Source organism: Papaver somniferum, chromosome 6 (assembly GCF_003573695.1).
Source record: "Papaver somniferum cultivar HN1 chromosome 6, ASM357369v1, whole genome shotgun sequence".
Lineage (NCBI taxonomy): Eukaryota > Viridiplantae > Streptophyta > Magnoliopsida > Ranunculales > Papaveraceae > Papaver > Papaver somniferum.
This window is the reverse complement of record NC_039363.1, coordinates 75,764,027-75,782,320: the sequence shown is the minus strand read 5'-3', so window position 1 is coordinate 75,782,320 and position 18,294 is coordinate 75,764,027. Positions and strand designations below refer to the sequence as shown.

General features: G+C 35.8%; 1 protein-coding gene and 1 long non-coding RNA gene across 2 annotated transcripts; both read right to left on the bottom strand.

Annotated features, from left to right (window-relative positions):
* Positions 1-468: 468 nt before the first annotated feature.
* LOC113288025 lies at positions 469-3,415 on the bottom strand. The gene is made up of 3 exons (XM_026536952.1): positions 3,045-3,415; positions 1,085-2,389; positions 469-946 (listed from the first exon to the last, which is right to left on the bottom strand). The coding sequence occupies exons 1-3, from the start codon at positions 3,225-3,227 to the stop codon at positions 719-721; spliced, it is 1,716 nt and encodes a 571-aa protein (XP_026392737.1). The 5' UTR covers positions 3,228-3,415; the 3' UTR covers positions 469-718.
* A 12,572-nt stretch (positions 3,416-15,987) lies between these two features.
* LOC113286284 lies at positions 15,988-17,477 on the bottom strand. Its single transcript, XR_003329200.1, has 2 exons — positions 17,266-17,477; positions 15,988-16,450 (listed from the first exon to the last, which is right to left on the bottom strand). It is a non-coding gene; the product is annotated as an uncharacterized LOC113286284 (long non-coding RNA).
* Positions 17,478-18,294: the final 817 nt, after the last annotated feature.

Genomic DNA, 18,294 nt, shown 5'->3' with positions numbered 1-18,294 from the left:
GAGTTTGATGGAAGGTTTAGATGAAGAAGAAGAGAAGATTAAGAGAAGATTAACAGTTTTTTTAGGTTTTTAATTTTAGGGTTATCTGATTAAGTAATAGGGTTAATTACTTCAAGAGTAATAAAGTAAACTCACCCATATTTGGCCTCCCCTTAGTAAGGACACTATGTCCATATAAATCTGGGTATACCCCAATCAAGCCAGGTTCTTTTTGACATCCAAGTGCATAACACAAATATATGGATTACCTAGTTGTAGCCACCAGGATAGTTTAGCTTTGGTTAAGCTAAATTTAGTGACAATGAATAATGAATTAGAGATGAAATTGTATTTAGACAATTGTTAGTAGCATCTGTGAAATGAATCTCACTTGGGGTTTTGATGGAAGGGATCACCTATCCCTTGTCATGTTGCAAACTGAACGCCCACTGCCAAACAAGAGCTTAACTGTAATGCAACACTTCGTAATGAATGCAAAAAATCTAATACCACATTCATTAATATAGTAATGAGGCAATACATAACTTAAACAACACTTTCTCTTTACTTCACAACATAAGATAAATCATCTGGCGACTGTCCTTTCGGGGGCTGAAGTGCAGTCGCGAAAGAGATATGGGATTGTTCATCTGTCAAACCTGGAAAATCTTTAGTGAAATGGCTTTTGAGATTTGTCATAATTACACCCAACCTATGAAAAGAAATAGAGGTCTGACTTTTAATTCTTCTGATGCACAGCAACTCTATGGATGTCCATCTCCTTCAACATGACAGCTCGCCCGCATGAATCACATGGGGCAGTTCTGGACCCACACAAACTCTCATGCTCCGATAGTCCTCTCATCCGATCTCTGACATCATTGGCAGTACTCCCAGCTTGAACCATATCCCCACAAAACCGACACGTAACTAACCGTAATGGGCAAGCAGATGACTGATGTTGCACCTATCACAAGATACAAGAAACACAAACACTTAGCAAAACCATTTCATTCCATTTTACCACCACAGGACCTTACTGACAAATGACAGATGGTTAACAGATGGTTAAAAAATAAAACTAGAACTATCATTATATGCTTACCATTTCCTCTTTTTCAAGAGTGACTCCACAACCACAGTGTAGTGGTTCATGGAAAACTTTCATGTGCTTCTCCAACTCTCCCACTTGAGAGGCCCGTCCGCATTTCTCGCAGTGTACATGCTTTGCTGCCTCTTCCTTCCTGAGAACAATTCCACAACCAGCATGCTTACATATAAAATTATGTCTACTGCAATATGCTTCATGTAGAGCAATGGTTCTACTTGGTATGTAGTGCCCACAGTTGCGACACTTTTCGGAGTTCACATCCGCCACAGATGAGGAAGAACCAGCTGTCTCACCCATGTTACGGTGGCTAATATTTTGAATGCCAACTGATATTCGATACTTCGTAGTTCCTTTGAAGCCAAACACTGCAATACTATAGGTACCTGTACTAAGGCTCTGATCCTTGGGAGATATTATCAAAACTTTAGAACCTATATCATGGGAAGACCATTCATGTTGATGCTGAGTTGGGAAAATAACTGGATGTCTCGAGACATACAGATCCGTATCCCCATTGTCATTTTCTGTATCAATCTTAACCTCGACATTAGCATCCCCAGAGGCTATAATATCACCAAGGTTGCCATCAACAGATAACTTGTAATAGACATATTTTCCTTCCTCAACAGTACCAACCTCTAACTTTCCAAGCACAAGTGGGATCAAGACATGTCGATCCATACCATCTGTGATTGATTCAGATCCTACTACATCCACCTCAATATCTGTTTCTAGAACAGATACACTAGTGGAAGGTTTCAGCTCAAGCACCCGCAAATTATATGTTAGTGTACCATGGTTGACTGTGACTAGATCACCCTGAGAAAGAGTGGCGTGTTGGCGCAGGGTTGTTTCAAGTACAGCCTTGTGATTTGGTATATCTGAAAAACCCATTCCATCCGGCTGCAGTTTGGCATAGGTTCCTTTGGGTAGCCTGACATAACGTACCTCGACTAAAGGAACCTCTGGAGGGTCAGAAGAAAATAAGTTGTTCCACACATGAGGAGGAAGCTCAACAAAACCATCACTCGCGGTGAATTCTAAAACACCTGAATGGGTTGTTCCATGACTTTGTTGCTCGCCATCCTCCGTCTGCATAGGAACTCCCTCTTGAGAAACTTTTGAAAGCTGAAAGTACATGGGTCCTTTATCCAGAGCACCTTGATTTGACAGTTCAGTGAAGCAGGACGCTGGCAATTTAATTTTATCTCCATAACCTTGGAAAGAAACGGCTTCAAGAACACGATTAAAGATCACTCCATCTGCAGCAACTGAATTTTGTTCCGGTTGTTGTTCAGCCTGTATCAAGAAATTAAAGCTATTCATAATGAATATCAACCCTTGCTATCTATCAATACAAAATTGCTTATGATTGGAAATAAAAAGAGTGAACAAAGACCAACACTTCCATAGTGCACTTCCATAGTGCAATGACAATGCCAGCGAAATAATACTAAGGGAGCTTATTTATAGGTTTACACAGTCTAATATGTCAATCACTACTGATTTCCCACAACGGGAAAAGACTCGAACATTATGACCCATGAGTTCATCAGCTGGCAGACTTTATGTATTGAATATGTATGTTTTCTTCCTCATCACGGTTTATTGTATTATTATTCTTTTCCTGTTATGTTCTGTATATACTTTCCGTTGCAGCCTACCAAACCCAAAATGAACATTCCTATCCTATTCGCATCAACCTATACAAAAGCAATCAAATTTATACATGGGAATAGTTCAAACAAAAGGGGATTTTGATTGCCAATTTAAAAGATTCTGATTTGGGCCTAGTTCTAAATTTCAACATGATTAAATAAAGGAATCTAACTTAATCAATCAATTAACCTATTAAGTTTAAAATCAATCAAATTTGTAAGAAAAAAAACCCTAGAAATCTAATTAGAGATTAATGTAACAGAGAAACCCCATAAATAATAGATATAAAATGAACCTTAAGAAGGGCATCAGCAGCATCAAGTCTACGAATTCTCTGAGCAGCTTCAATCGCTTCACGTTGTTTCAAAGCTTCTTCTTTAGCTTTCTTTTCTTTGATAAGTTTCAACCTTGCTTTCTCTTTCCTATCTTTCTGTTCTCTCTCTAATTTCTGTTTCGCTGCTCTCAGTTCGAAATCCATCCTTTCTCTCTCTCTGAAGATTGAATCGAGTATTTGGTGGAATTTTTACCTTTTGATCTCCTAAAACGTGTGTATATATATATATATATATATATGCAGCAGATGTTTATTGAAATATCCGAGTGTAAACGTAGGAATCCAAATCCGAAATGGAAATATTAAAAGTATCTAGGCTCTTCTTTTCTGTCTCCCTGGCCTCCTATAATTTAGAAGTCCTTTTATTTAACTCTAGATATCCCGGGATCTAAATCCCGCGTAATGCTCCGGGTAGAGACAAAACGTGGGACCCATACAGCACGCACTTATCCAAATACTGATAAGCATTCCCCACCAGCCGCGCGATTTCGTCTCGGGATAAATCCCTGTGTAAATCGTTGTGAGTATAGAATCACTCTTTTTAAATAGCCAGTGTTTTGTTACTTGTTTACTTTGCCATCAAGTTTTCTATTGTGACATGGTAGGTTGAAGCCAGGTAAGGAACGAATAAAGGGCAAGGTAAGAAGTTGAAGCCATGACCATTTCATATTCTCAACCCAATGGCCTTGTTTGATAAAATTTATGATTATCCATTTATGATAATAATCATAAATAGATAAATAATTTTAGTATAATCATTTTTATAATAAATTTTCACAAACACCTTTCTCAAATAATTGATTATCTTTGAAAAATATTCTCAAAAAGGTGAGTAACAACCAATGATTTAGGATTTTTTTCTAACTCCCCTATTGTTCTTTTAGTTTTTTCTTGATAGTTAAGCGAAAATAAGAAGAAAAAACCCAACTTAATTTTATTAAAGAAAATAATTGATTATCATAACTTTTTAAAAGCAATTTTTTTCTGTGTCTGAAAATAATGAGTTTTTTCAATTATGATTAAAATAATCAGTTATTATAATGGTTACCAAACACATATATAATCCATTATAATCTACATAATGGATTATAGGCTGATAATCCATTAAAATAATGGTTACCAAACAGCCCCAATACTTGAAATTGCTTGAGCCACTATTACTGGACTAAGATGATCTTGCCACTTGGACTTGTGGTTTTATCGCCAAAAATCATTCAATAAAATTGCATTATGGAGTGAAAAATGACCGAGGCAAGGGGAGAAGGAGACTTTGGATACTAACGTCAAGTTACCGTAAGGTTAAATGGCTTAGGAACTCTCGAGTTTGTTACCCTCCCATTCTAACTTTTGCAGGAGTGCAAGTTCCTGAAGGGGGCCCATAATACAGGCATATTTTTCATCTTTTGAGAACTTATCAATCCTCAAGTTATGTTGATGGTAAAAATTTCTTTAGTTAGGCATTATTTTTAGATAAGGAAACAGATTCCTATGATGTTTTGGAAACTAAACTAAAATAAAAAAATTCCTTGGTCGACCTTGTTCAGTCAAGGCTCTAAATATGGATGTTTATCTCAGAGCTAAACACACACACTTAGAAACAAATTTGTGAGACAATTACTAAATTATTATAAAACCAAGCTTAGCAAAACAATTTAAGTTTATTGACAGTTTAAAGAGACTGGAACATAACAAAGAAAGATTTGTAATAGTTTTTTTGTTCGTAATCTAGAAAATATATTTCCTTTTAATTACATTCTTGTGTTCCTTTTCTAGTTTCCATCTGTTATTATTCTGTACTCTGCGTCTATAATAATAGTCACTAAGGTATAAAGGTCATATGTATCACTAGGGGTGGCGCCGTTGGAACCAGCGATAGAGATAGAGTGGCGGCACCAGCACGGGAGATGAAGAGGTTGGTACCAACTACCACCAACACGAGAGAGGAAGCTGGTTTCATCTGGCGCCAGTGAATATAAGCGGGTTGGCGCCAACATTAGGTTATGATAAATAGTGAGTTGGCGGCGTCGTCGGTGCCACATGGGTGAATATTTAGTGCTAGTGCCTGATGACACTATCTTAAGCCGGTCTTCGAATGGTCATGCTAACACCAATTTGCTCAACTCTTAATGTCAATTCATGTCGCCACGCGTAGACTGCTCTTGTGAGTCATATTTTTCGTATAACTAGAGAGATGAACACGTAAATATATTGAGTCTCGAATTTTGAGAAATATCAAGATAAATTCATATAATTCAGCTGCGAACAATTATGAATAAAATTAGTAACTCATTTGACCGAATAAATGTATATACTAAGTGGTTTGTAGCAGATTTGATATCTAATAATTTGTAGCAGACTTGCTCATTGAAGCCTATAGCCGACTTGGTAGCTGATAGTCTTAAACATTCCTTGATCGAAGGATTAATAACACTTAGTATAACCATTATATGATATAGTAATGTAAATAATAATCAAAGGCATACTTTGTAACTAACGATCAATGGTATTGTTGTATATAATAACCAATGCTGTAATCATGAATATGGTTAGTGGAATTATTGTAAATATTTGCCATTATTATGAATAGTGGTAATTGGTCGACCATGCATGTCCATATGGCTCAGATAAGAGCGGATACGAACATGTTTACTAATTTGCATTCTTGCGAATAAGTACACAATTGACCAATATACTTCACGTACTGAAAGTCTAGAATATGTATATTGTAATACAGTAATTGACCAGATTGTTCAGCTAAGAACGTACAGTAGAACAGGTTCAGTTGCTTTATCCTAGTAGGCAACAATCTATCTAGGAGCTCGGTATGCATGAACAAGGTCAAGAAAGCCAATGGCATAAGAGTATGTTCTGAATGTTTTGTATTGTCTGAGAACATCTGGGAGGAGTTGCAACAAGCACCACTGGCTTCTGGGAACAAAGTCGCTCCATACTAACAGTCAATCTATCTGGGAGTGTCCAATTAGTGGAAATCTATCTAGAGATCGGTATAAACACATGTATCACCATTGTTAAAGTTTATATGCCTTCGAAACTAAGGCCTCAGGCATATACTATATATTTATGATACGAGATCAGAGTCAAATATATGATTTTCGCCCCGTGGCAAAAACCCATCACAAACAAAAGATGAGGAACACTGACCTAATTTTTGTTAGTAGTTCTAATCAGATTGATAGTGTGTCTTGACTTACACCTCAAACCAAATCAAATAAATACCTACGCAACCAATCAAATAATTTCTTATTTTATTGAGAATCTAAATGGTAGTGACAAAAACCTTTTCACAAGTGAACAAAATGACTTCATGGAAGGTGTTAAAATGGATGGATTGATGGAAATCTGATTCCGAAAAATAATCTCACACTGGAAAAACATACTAGGGTTGCTAATTTGGTAATTATTCTCCTAAACTTTGATTTTACAAATTCAATTTTTTTTCAATCCTTTACCTTGATTTGTAACTTTTATATTTTAGCTCTTAAATTACATTCTTGTTGTCTGCTTGATTTTACTTATGTGTGTCTTTGTTTTTCTTTGCTTTGCTTGGTAATCATTTTAACTGTTTCTCTTAACAAAAATATCACTGTGATTAATTTCATTACTTATCAAAATTCATTCAAAATGAGATTTTTATGTTATAAGTAGCGCTTAACCCGTGTCATTATAGCACGGGTATGTATATGTTGCACTACAATTAGGGGTGGGACTTGGGTTGGTTGGGCGGGTTAGAAGGCTTGGCCGAGGCTAACCCGAGCTAAGAATCCTTTGCCCAGATTTCCCATCGAACCCATGGAGGTACTGGCCAAGTCAGCCCAAGTTATGTTCCTCGGGTTTCTCGGGTTGGCCCAAGTTAAGCTAGACATAGGAGTTTTTAATATGATAATAATTTTTTTTAGTAATAATAAGATTTAATTGCTCAATTTATCTTAAATTTCCAAATAACTAAAGATATTTACAATTATATAATTTTTTTTCATATTGAATGATTAAAGAAATAGATATAATTAATATTTCATTATTAGATTTGAAGATAATATCTAAAATTACTCTAAATAGATAATAATATCAATTATAAAAAATAATTGAATATAATTATATCATAGTTCTTCGGGTTGGGAGGGTTACTTGGGTTAGAAATATTTGTGCCCATGCTTGCCCAAATTTATATCGGGTTTATAAAATGTTTGCCCAAGCTTGACCAAAGTTTTAAAATACGCTGCCTATGTCCGCCCAATGTTCGGGTTGGGTGGGTTAACCCAACCCAAGTCCCACCCCAAACTACAATCAAGAGGAAAATGATTTTCGCAACCTTCCCATGGATTAGGAATTAAGTTATGATAAAGTTAGAACCCATATATAAGAAAAATTGTGCGTGAAGCTGAGCAACATTGAAAAGAACAAGATCTAAACGCCAATAATGCTTTCGTTATATGGCAATAATTTCATATAAACTATTAGTTCTACTTGCACGTTAAAATAGTATTGTAAACTATCAAAGAAACGTAAAAGGAAAGGCAAGATACACTGCTACCGCAACCATAATAGTACGGGTACATAACCACTGAAAAAGTGGGGGTCTAACAACCTCACCCAATAATTCGCTTAGCAATCTGTATGGATTAACTCCAATACACTTTTAAGAGAATCAACTAGACAGTCAGATTCAATCTTAATAAAAAGTATATCAAGAAGATATATCTCAATTTCTCAATTCAATATTTACTCAAGCAAGTAGAAATTTGTGAGTCTAATTGAACACAAGAGAAATTAACTTGAATGGTACCAAAGACCAATGTTCAAGTATCAATCAATCTCAATCAACAACCAAAGGTTGGATTTACCAATTGATCGATTCAACGCACTAACAAAATATAATGCGGAAAAGAAATAACACATACACTAGAAGTTTTGTTAACGAGGAAACTGCAATTGTAGAAAAACCCCGGTGCAACTGTAGAAAAACCCCGGGACCTAGTCCATATTGAACACACACTGTATTAAGCCGCTACAGACATTATCCTACTACAAACTAACTTCGGTCTGGACTGTAGTTGAACCCTAATCAATCTCACACTGATCCAAGGTACAATTTCGCTCCTTACGTCTCTGATTCCAGCAGGATACTATGCACTTGATTCCCTTAGCTGATCTCACCCACAACTAAGAGTTGCTACGACCCAAAATCGAAGACTTTAATAAACAAATCTGTATCACATAGAAAAGTTTACAGGAATAGATAAATCTGTCTCCCACAAAAATATCTACGAGTTTTGTTCCGTCTTTTGATAAATCAAGGTGAACAGGAACCAATCGATAACCCTGACTTATATTCCCGAAGAACAGCCTAGAATTATCAATCACCTCACAATAATCTTAATCGACTAGCGAAACAAGATATTGCGGAATCACAAATGATGAGACGAAGATATTTGTGACTACTTTTCTATCTTGCCTATCGGAGAATTAATCTCAAGCCATTTTTACAATTGTACTCAATACGATAGAAACAACAAGATCAAATCATGCAACTAAAGAGAAAATAGTTGGGTCTGGATTCACAATGCCAATGAAATCGTCAAGTCGTTAACCTACATGGTCTTGGTAGAAACCTAAGGTTAAAGGAGAATCGACTCTAGCTTATACAACTAGTATCACACACGAGGTGTGGGGATTAGTTTTCCCAGTTGCTAGAGTTCTTCTTTATATAGTCTTCAAATCAGGGTTTGCAATCTAAGTTACCTTGGTAATAAAGCATTCAATATCCACCGTTAGCTGAAAACCTGATTAGATTCAATCCAATATCTTTCAACCGTTAGATCGAACTTAGCTTGTTATACACAAATGAAATGCACGTTCATTTAGGTTTGTGTATCAATACCTAAACATGTACACCTAGTTGGTTCAACAGTAGTTAACCAAATGGTTAGCCATTTTAGCACTTTCATATCAACCATATTCATCTTCACCATAACCAGTTCAAATGACTTAAAATAACTAGTTAGAGAGTTGTTCAATTTCTTAGATCTCATAGAAGTATACAAGACACAATCGAAGCAAAAACGATTTTGATACACTTAAATCAATTCACGAACTTGATAGCCACGATTTGCAAATATGCATCCCTTAGTTTATATAAGTTTAAGTTCACGAATAAATCGTTTTTAGAAAATAACCTACTCAAGTATGCATACCGATACGCATACTTAAGTACCCGGATTAAGTTTGTTTTCAGTTCACAAACTCAGCAGAAATTCACGAGACGTAAACTTCCGACAATACGCGTACAGGTACGCGGACCTTCGTTCCGGTTATCCTGAGCAGCAAAGTACGCATACTTTGGTTCAAGGATTATGGACTTACACAAGTATGAGTTCACATACAATTTTTATATCCATTCAAGGTTACATATTCTAAACTCTCATTTCAATCATTGAAACATTCTTAGAGGATGTTAAATAGAGGTTACTCACACACTATTCTTCATCAAAGCGATTTTCAAGATATTGAAATAATCAACATGACTTTCGTCACTTGTAAAGATGAACTTTGCCAAAGCAAAAGCGTACCAACACATATTTTGAGAAATAGATAAGCGAGATAAACTCGGCTCGAAATAGCAAATGTGTATAATCGAAGTCTATATATCAATACGACTTTTGTCTCAAGATAGGAGATAGAGTAGATAGACCTTTGAGTGATAGATAAGTTCAAGTATCCACATACCCTTTAGTCGATGAAGGTCCACCAGTTCCTTGAGTAGCTCTTCATCTTTGTATGATGAACGCCGTGGAGTCTAGAGCTCAACTACACTTTCTATCCTAGTCTGAGACTTAGCTATAAGTAGACTAGAAATCAAGACTTATATTTTGGCAACTAAACTTGACAAACAAGCTTGAGATAGCAACGCTTGCGAGTTCGACCGAGCAGTGCTTTAACAATCTCCCCCTTTATCAATTTTAGTGACAAAACTACCAATACATATGGAATACAAAATAAATAAACTTTGCAGCTTCTCTTCCACATGCATGATCTCCTTGGTTCTTCAACATTACTCGAAATCTTCGTCACTTCCAAGTACTCCAATGATTCCAAAGGTTGTAAGTTCAGCATCATCGTTGTTGAAAATTCGTAGCCATAACAATGAGAAAACAAAAGCTATCAATCATTGTTACACAATGTCATAGTATTATTACACAGCATCAAAGTTGAATTGTATCACAACTTCGACAACAATACTATGGTGATGTGTATCACTCCCCCTTAGTCAATACTCCATCTCACATGGAACCACTCCCCTTACATAATGATCCGAAAACCATATGTATTTGTAGTGTGAACTATACATTAATTCTCCCCCTTTTGTCAATAAAATTGGCAAAGGTACGAAAACTAGTGCGATTCTAATGAAATTTCCATAGAGACACTTCATGACCAAAAGAAAGTACATATCAACTTTTTTAGATGCAATCATATAGCCGAAACTAAATGCATTCATCAAGGAGTTTATAAAGATACAAAATAACCCCTATAATATTCCACAGCCGCACTCCCCACAAAGATTTGGCAATTAAGCACAAGTTCAATTAATAAATCTCCCCCATAAAATGTCATTCTCGAAAGAACAACAAGAGCGACCTTACTTTCACAAGAAAAGAAGGATTTCTTTGGACAACACAAATCACATAAGAATATGAATTTGTATCCAAAAAACTCAATTAAATTAACCAGATTAAAACCCATGATTAATTTAATCGGAAATGCTCAACATAAAAAAACTTATGGAGCCGCATAGTATATACATAAAAATATGGATTAGGGAATATCAATACTGCAGAATAGACAAGGATTCATTCTATTTTCCATCACTATTTGCACAATGACATACAATAGACATAATCCTTGTAAACAAAATTTTTATTCTTTCTTCCATCAAATAATGACATAAAGGCTTTAACTTTTGTAAGTCAAAAGTTAATTCAATCTTTTATCAATTCTTGCATATCGACATATGAAGGACTTAACTTTTGACCATGTATGGGATATTCACAGTTCACGGATGCAAACACGCATATCCCATAAAAATTGCAATATATAAAACCATAAAGATTAATACTGCAAAAATCATCTTCCAAACAAACTTTATAATTTAAACAAATAAATCTAAAAATATTGAAGATGAAAAACATTGGACATAGCTATGTGTAATCACAATAATGGTTATTCCAAACTCTAGTTATACTTCTTAAAAACACAGAATAAAATTCTCATAAGAAGTTTCTCTAGGCAAAAAGAGAAAATCAAATTTCTTTGATAACTTCATACCTTTGAAATGGTCCACCATAAAAGGTATCACTGATGTCCTTGATTTTCTTTACCATAGAAATTCCATGTTCATGAGTTAGAACATTAACTTTTCGGTCCACAATGCGGGCAAGATGCCTAGCTTTGACACAGTCCATGATAAGCTTCTTCTGATTCCTGATCAAGATGTTTTCATTATCAAGGATTTTGGCATGTCCATCAATTAGTTGATTTATTTGCAGTTGTAGATTTGCAAACTCGACCCTAGAGTCATTCTGAAAAAGAATTAAATCCTTGACAGATTCTCCAACCCAGGAGTTATACTATTTCCTTTCAATCATCCTTTTCAGGACAAGTTCTTGAACAGAATCGCATCCTTTAAGGCTTTCTTCCATCTCAAGATTCACAACTTCTTGAGGCCTTGAGGAGTTTTCCATACCCTTTTCCTTCCTCCCCCCCCCCCCCCCCCTTTTAAAAAAAAGGACCAAAACAATATAAGATATATATATGTTTTATAAGGGAGTGAAACCCTTGTTGAGAAAACCCTAAACTCCCAAGAGAGACCCGGACATTCGTGGACTGGTTGACAAAAACAGAAAAGAGTAAAAGAAACTTTGTTTTCATATATCCCACATCACCATGACTCAATAATTAAGAGGTTAATAGAGCATAAGAGCGAGAGACATTGCAACAAGTAGTCAAGTGACTCTACTCTCAAATCCAAAGAGGATAGCAAACACAATACAAATGGAAAACTACAGTAGACCTGAGCATCTCCCAAACGTCATTCTTGCATCTCACAAGTTAGATACAAGAGTGAAAGTGCTTACGATTAGGCAGTCAAGTGAGATATAATCCCACCATGTGTGTTGAGAGATGAATTATAAATTCCATTTGAAAGTTCGAACCTGGTTTTTCTTATCTTTCTTCTGTTATTTCTTATTCCATAAGAATACAACATAGCCTTGTCAGGTGATCCATCAGACATATTTTTCTGAGGATTAAGTCTAGGGCCTCTAGAAATCGGTTCCAGAGAATTACACGAGACATGTCTCCACCATTTAGACTTAGATTTACCAGATTTATTCTCATACATGCCGGGAATGTGTATCTTTGCACTATTCGGAGAAACACAATTCCTGTGAGGATTTCGAGACGGGTGACCATTTAAATCCATCTTATGAGACTCCTGTTTTTCTGCAGGGATAAAATCTATTGTAGTAGTCATTAGATAGTTTATTATGTTGACAGTGAAAAGAAGTCGATTTTGAAGATCAGAAATCTGTTTCTTTCTAGCAAAACAACGATGAACATAGTAATTATTTTTCCCACAGAAAGAACAGGTTCGTGGAGGAGAAACATTTACAGGAGCCCGTTTTGACTTCATAGCCTTGTTAGAAGATTGCAAGTTATGTAAACACTTCTTAGCAAGCACTTCCTTTGGCTAACATCTCTTCATGTATTGTAAATCTGTCTGAGAACTGATCATTGGTACAAAAGAATTTCTCATTAAAACAGAGTTTTCCTTTTCCAAGGATTTGCACTGTTCTTGGGCTAGAATAAGGGAAGCACCTAGTTTCTCCTTCTCAACACGAAGTCTGTTTAGATCGGATGAATGTGTATCGATCAAACGTTTTTCTCTAATTGAGTCTTCTTTAACAATATTCTCAAGAACAAAAATCTTTTCACGCTGAAGAGTAGTTTCTTGAACAAGTTTTTCAACATTGTTGGAGAAGGATTCAATTATACTATAGAGTTCCCGTTCTCGACTAAGAGACTTTTCAAATTCATCAATAAGCTGAGCATGATTATGAAAATCAATAGTCACAGTCGGTTTTTTTGAGATTCTGGTGATATCCCTTTCAGCTTTCGACAAGGTGTCAAGTGTCTCAATTGAGGGAATGTTATTAAAATTTGATAAAACAACCTTTCTACCTCGGGATTCGGAAGAATCAACTAAGGTGTTATCCTTTGAGGTAATTCCAAGACATTTGGCATAATTGAAGGCTTTGGAGGACATTTTGGTGTGCTCAACAGCAAGAGATAATCTTCCGTCCACAGACACAGATTGCTACAAACACAGACTTATGAGGTCTTAAATGTGTTTTCCTGCTCTGATACCAATTGAAAAAGTGGGGGTCTAACAACCTCACCCAATAATTCGTTTAGCAATCTGGATGGACTAACTCCAATATTCTTTTAAGAGAATCAACTAGACAGTCAGACTAAATCTTAATAAAAAGTATATCAAGGAGTTATATCTCAATTTCTCAATTCAATATTTACTCAAGCAAATAAAAATCTGCGAGTCTAATTGAACACAAGAGAAATTAACTCGAGCGGTACCAAAGACCAATGTTCAAGTATCAATCAATTTCAATCAACAACCAAAGGTTGGATTTACCAATTGATCGATTCAATGCACAACCTGTGATATTTCAATTATATGACAAAATATAATGCGGAAAAGAAATAACACAAACACCAGAAGTTTTGTTAACGAGGAAACTGCAAATGCAGAAAACCCTCGGGACCTAGTCCAGATTGAACACACAGTGTATTAAGCCTCTACAGACACTAACCTACTACAAACTAACTTCGGTCTGGACTATAGTTGAACCCCAATCAATCTCACACTGATCCAAAGTACAGTTTCGCTCCCTACGTCTCTGATCCCAGTAGGATACTATGCACTTGATTCTCTTAGCTGATCTAACCCACAACTAAGAGTTGATATGACCCAAAGTCGAAGACTTTAATAAACAAATATGTATGACACAGAAAAATCTACAGGAATAGATAAATCTGTCTTCCACAGAAATACCTACGAGTTTTGTTCCGTCTTTTGATAAATCAAGGTGAACAGGAACTAATCGATAACCCAGACTTATATTCTCGAAGAACAACCTATAATTATCAATCACCTCACAATAATCTTAATCGACTAGCGAAATAAGATATTGTGGAATCACAAATGATGAGACGAAGATGTTTGTGACTACTTTTCTATCTTTCCTATTGGAGAAATTAATCTCAAGCCAATTTTACAATTGTACCCAATACGATAGAAACAACAAGATCAGATCACGCAACTACAGAGAAAATAGTTGGGTCTGGCTTCACAATCCCAATGAAGTCTTCAAGTCGTTAACCTACAGGGTCTCGGTATAAACCTAAGGTTAAAGGAGAATCGACTCTAGCTTATACAACTAGTATCACACAGGAGGTGTGGGGATTAGGTTTCCCAGTTGCTAGAGTTCTCATTTATATAGTCTTCAAATCAGGGTTTACAATCTAAGTTACCTTGGTAACAAAGAATTCAATATTCACCGTTAGATGAAAACCTGATTAGATTCAAGCTAATATCTTTCAACCGTTAGATCGAACTTAGCTTGTTATACACAAATAAAATGCACGTTAATTTAGGTTTGTGTAACAATACCTAAACATGTACACCTGGTTGGTTCAACAGTAGTTAACCAAATGGTTAGCCATATGAGCACTTTCATATTAACCATAATCATCTTCACTAGTTCAAATGACTCAAAAGAACTAGTTAGAGAGTTGTTCAATTTCTTAGATCTCATAGAAGTATACAAGACACAATTGAAGCAAAAACGATTTTGAATCACTCGAATCAATTCATGAACTTTATAGCCACGGTTTGAAAATATGCATTCCTTAGTTTATATAAGTTTAAGTTCACGAATAAATCGTTTTTAGAAAATAACCGACTCAAGTATGCATACCGGTACGCATACTTAAGTACCCGGATTAAGTTTGTTTTCGGTTCACAAACTCCAGCAGAAATTCACGGGACGTGAACTTCCGATAGTACGCGTACAGGTACGTAGACTTTAGTTTCGGTTATCCTGAGCAGCAAAGTACGCATACTTTGGTTCAAGGATTATGGATTTACACAAGTGTGAGTTCACATACAATGTTTATATCCATTCAAGGTTATATATTCTAAACTCTCATTTCAATCATTGAAACATTCTTAGAGGATGTTAAATAGAGGTTACTCACACATTATTCTTCATCAAAGCGATTTTCAAGATATTGAAATAATCAACATGACTTTAGTCACTTGTAAAGATGAACTTGGCCAAATCGAAAGCTTACCAACACATATTTCGAGAAATAGATAAGCGAGATAAACTCGGCTCGAAATAGCAAATGTGTATAATCGAAGTCTATATAGCAATACGACTTTTGTCTCAAGATAGGAGATAGAATAGATAAACTTTTGAGTGATAGATAAGTTCAAGTCTCCACATACCTTTATTCGATGAAGTTCCACCAGTTCCTTGAGTAGTTCTTCGTCTTTGTATGATGAACGCCGTGAAGTCTAGAGCTCAACTACACTTTCTATCCTAGTCCGAGACTTAGCTATAAGTAGACTAGAAATCAAGACTTATAGTTTTGGCAACTAAACTTGACAAACAAGCTTGAGATAGAAACGCTTGCGAGTTCGACCGAGCAGTGCTCTAACAACCCCGCCATTGTATTTAACATTATTCATTTCAACCTTAGATCGCTAACAACGTAATGCAATATGCGGTATGAGAGAGTATAAAAATATGGTAACAATTTGGTCACTCCAATAATGACTCGTGTATAAAGTTTTAACATTACTTGTATATTTATAATTTCTTACATATCCATATACACCAAGTTATATTTTGAATTATGTAAGCAATTTGACCCAAGATATTACCTTGATAACGTTCAACGATACATCGATGCAAACAGAGTAAAATACCTCGTGGAACTCCATATGGAACTTTACTTGGATGACATTGTCGTCCAAACAAAAACCATAAAAAGATCGCCATAATTTACAATAAAACTTACGAGGAAGCCTATAATATCAATTTAAGCTCAAGCAGTACTCTTGAAAGTATAATGTCATATCAGTTGGATATTTTTCACTTATCACTTATGTGCTGTAACGCCAAAACATGTTCCCTTTGTTCTTCAGAACTTACTTCTTTATTGTTGCACGTTATGATGATCCTCATATCTCTTGAGAGTAGTCTGACCTGCTGAATCATTTTGAATGTTAGTGCATCTGGATAAGAGATCAGTTGATTTTGTGTGCAAGACAAGACTCTTATGTACTGTTTTATCCAACATCTTGAATAGAACGAAAAACGGAAAACACAAATCCATAGAAGAAGTCGTATTAAATTAGCAGTTTTTTCATTTCATAAACTATAGTTGTTGTGATCATTATGCATTAGCTTAAAGCTGTCTACCTAAGATTTTGATGAATTGAGAGGCACTAGGACTCTTGAAAGGGCAGAGATCCAACTTATTTTACTGAATTAGATCCCACTTCGTCGTTTTCAACTTATTTTGCTGAATATTTCTGAGAATTTTTCGTCCTTACCGGTACACCAGGCACCCCCGCTTCAAGACTGATTTCAGAAGGCGTCAAATCTATCAGGCCGAGACGTACCATAAGTATCGAACAAATATAATATAATTAATAAATACTCGTTATGCTGATTCAAGGCTTTTACATAAGAATTTTTTTTATATCCAAACAGGTGAGTCCACCAAAAAGATTCAAAATCTAATTTTCTCAAGTTCCTGTTATTTCGATACATTTTCTTGTTACTGCAAAAATCAAGCTCAAGCAATACGAATTCTAATTAACAACAACAACAATTCCAACAAACAAAAAATAGAGAAATAAAACGTATTCATTTGCTGAATAACCGAGACAGAGAATTCTAAACCCCTAACAACCAAAGTTATCTAATTTTCAACAAAGCATATTATAAATCAGGATTTGAAAGAATAATAAAAATTGAAAAACCGTAATAGGATCAAGGTTTTTTTCGTTAAGAACCTGGAGTTGTCCTTCTCGCATAGCTCATATTGGAGAAAGGTGAAACCGGATGCAGTCTCACGATCGGGCATGCATCTAAGGGTTCAGAAGTTGTCATTGTAAACCCGGAAGGCGGTGAGTGAAAGAAGGGGACACTGGGAGGGATCTTTCAACTTCGAATTCCCCATATAGATAAAGGCCTCACCAAACTATTAAGAAAGTAACTGCTTTTTAGTTATGGTTCTTTCTTAGCAGTAGCAGATGTGGGTTCTGGAAGGGGGTTTAACAATGGAAGAAGTAGTGATGTTTCCTATGGTGTTTGAATTGGCTCGTCCAAGTCATTATCTTAGTATAATTATGTTTTTAGGGCAACTTATAATATTCGGTTGTAGGTTCACCATTGACGAGATAATTTCTTGGAAATGATTCTGGGTATAGCTTGTTTGTCTGTCATGTTTATCATCTTGCTTATATTGCTACTGGTCACAGTCCTTTTGTTTTGACTACTAATAAGACACTAATCCTGTAAAAAGGCCAAATAAATTAAATTAATACTAGCTAAGGGACCGTGGATGTAAACATGTAGTTGTTGTTCACTAGGAGGCTAATACTCAAGTTCCTAAGACTTTAAAACATAAGCATTTTGTTTGAGGGTGAAACCGGTTTCTGCTGATTTCGATAATTTCGGGCGTGTGGGTGAGAAACGAGTCTAAACCCTAAACAATGTACTGCAAGGGAGTATTTTAGATTCGAGAGATCAATCTGTACAAATCCGGCCTAAACCAAAAAAATGGTCGTTCCAGACTTGCTTCAGTCACAAAGAGGAGGATAAGGGTTGGTTTTGGGGTGGGAAGCGAAGAGAGTGTTGAGACCAGAATAGTTGATTCTGGAAGAGTAGTTGTTTTGCGATTTGTATCAGAAAGTGGGAAGCTAACAGATGGGAAAGCTAGCAAACGTTTTCTGAGTGTTGTATGCTCCTGACCAAAACTTGTTGTTCGGTGGAAATAGGTAATGCCTATTTATACAAGTCGAAGTGAAACGTACTCTGGT

What these genes read in the sequence shown, in the direction of transcription:
- LOC113288025 (XM_026536952.1), bottom strand. Translation starts at nt 3,227, where the DNA reads ATGGATTTCGAACTGAGAGCAGCGAAACAGAAATTAGAGAGAGAACAG. An exon ending in CTGCTGATGCCCTTCTTAAG is followed by an intron (nt 2,390 to 3,044) that starts GTTCATTTTATA and finishes TTCTTGATACAG; the next exon opens with GCTGAACAACAACCGGAACA. An exon ending in CTCTTGAAAAAGAGGAAATG is followed by an intron (nt 947 to 1,084) that starts GTAAGCATATAA and finishes ATCTTGTGATAG; the next exon opens with GTGCAACATCAGTCATCTGC.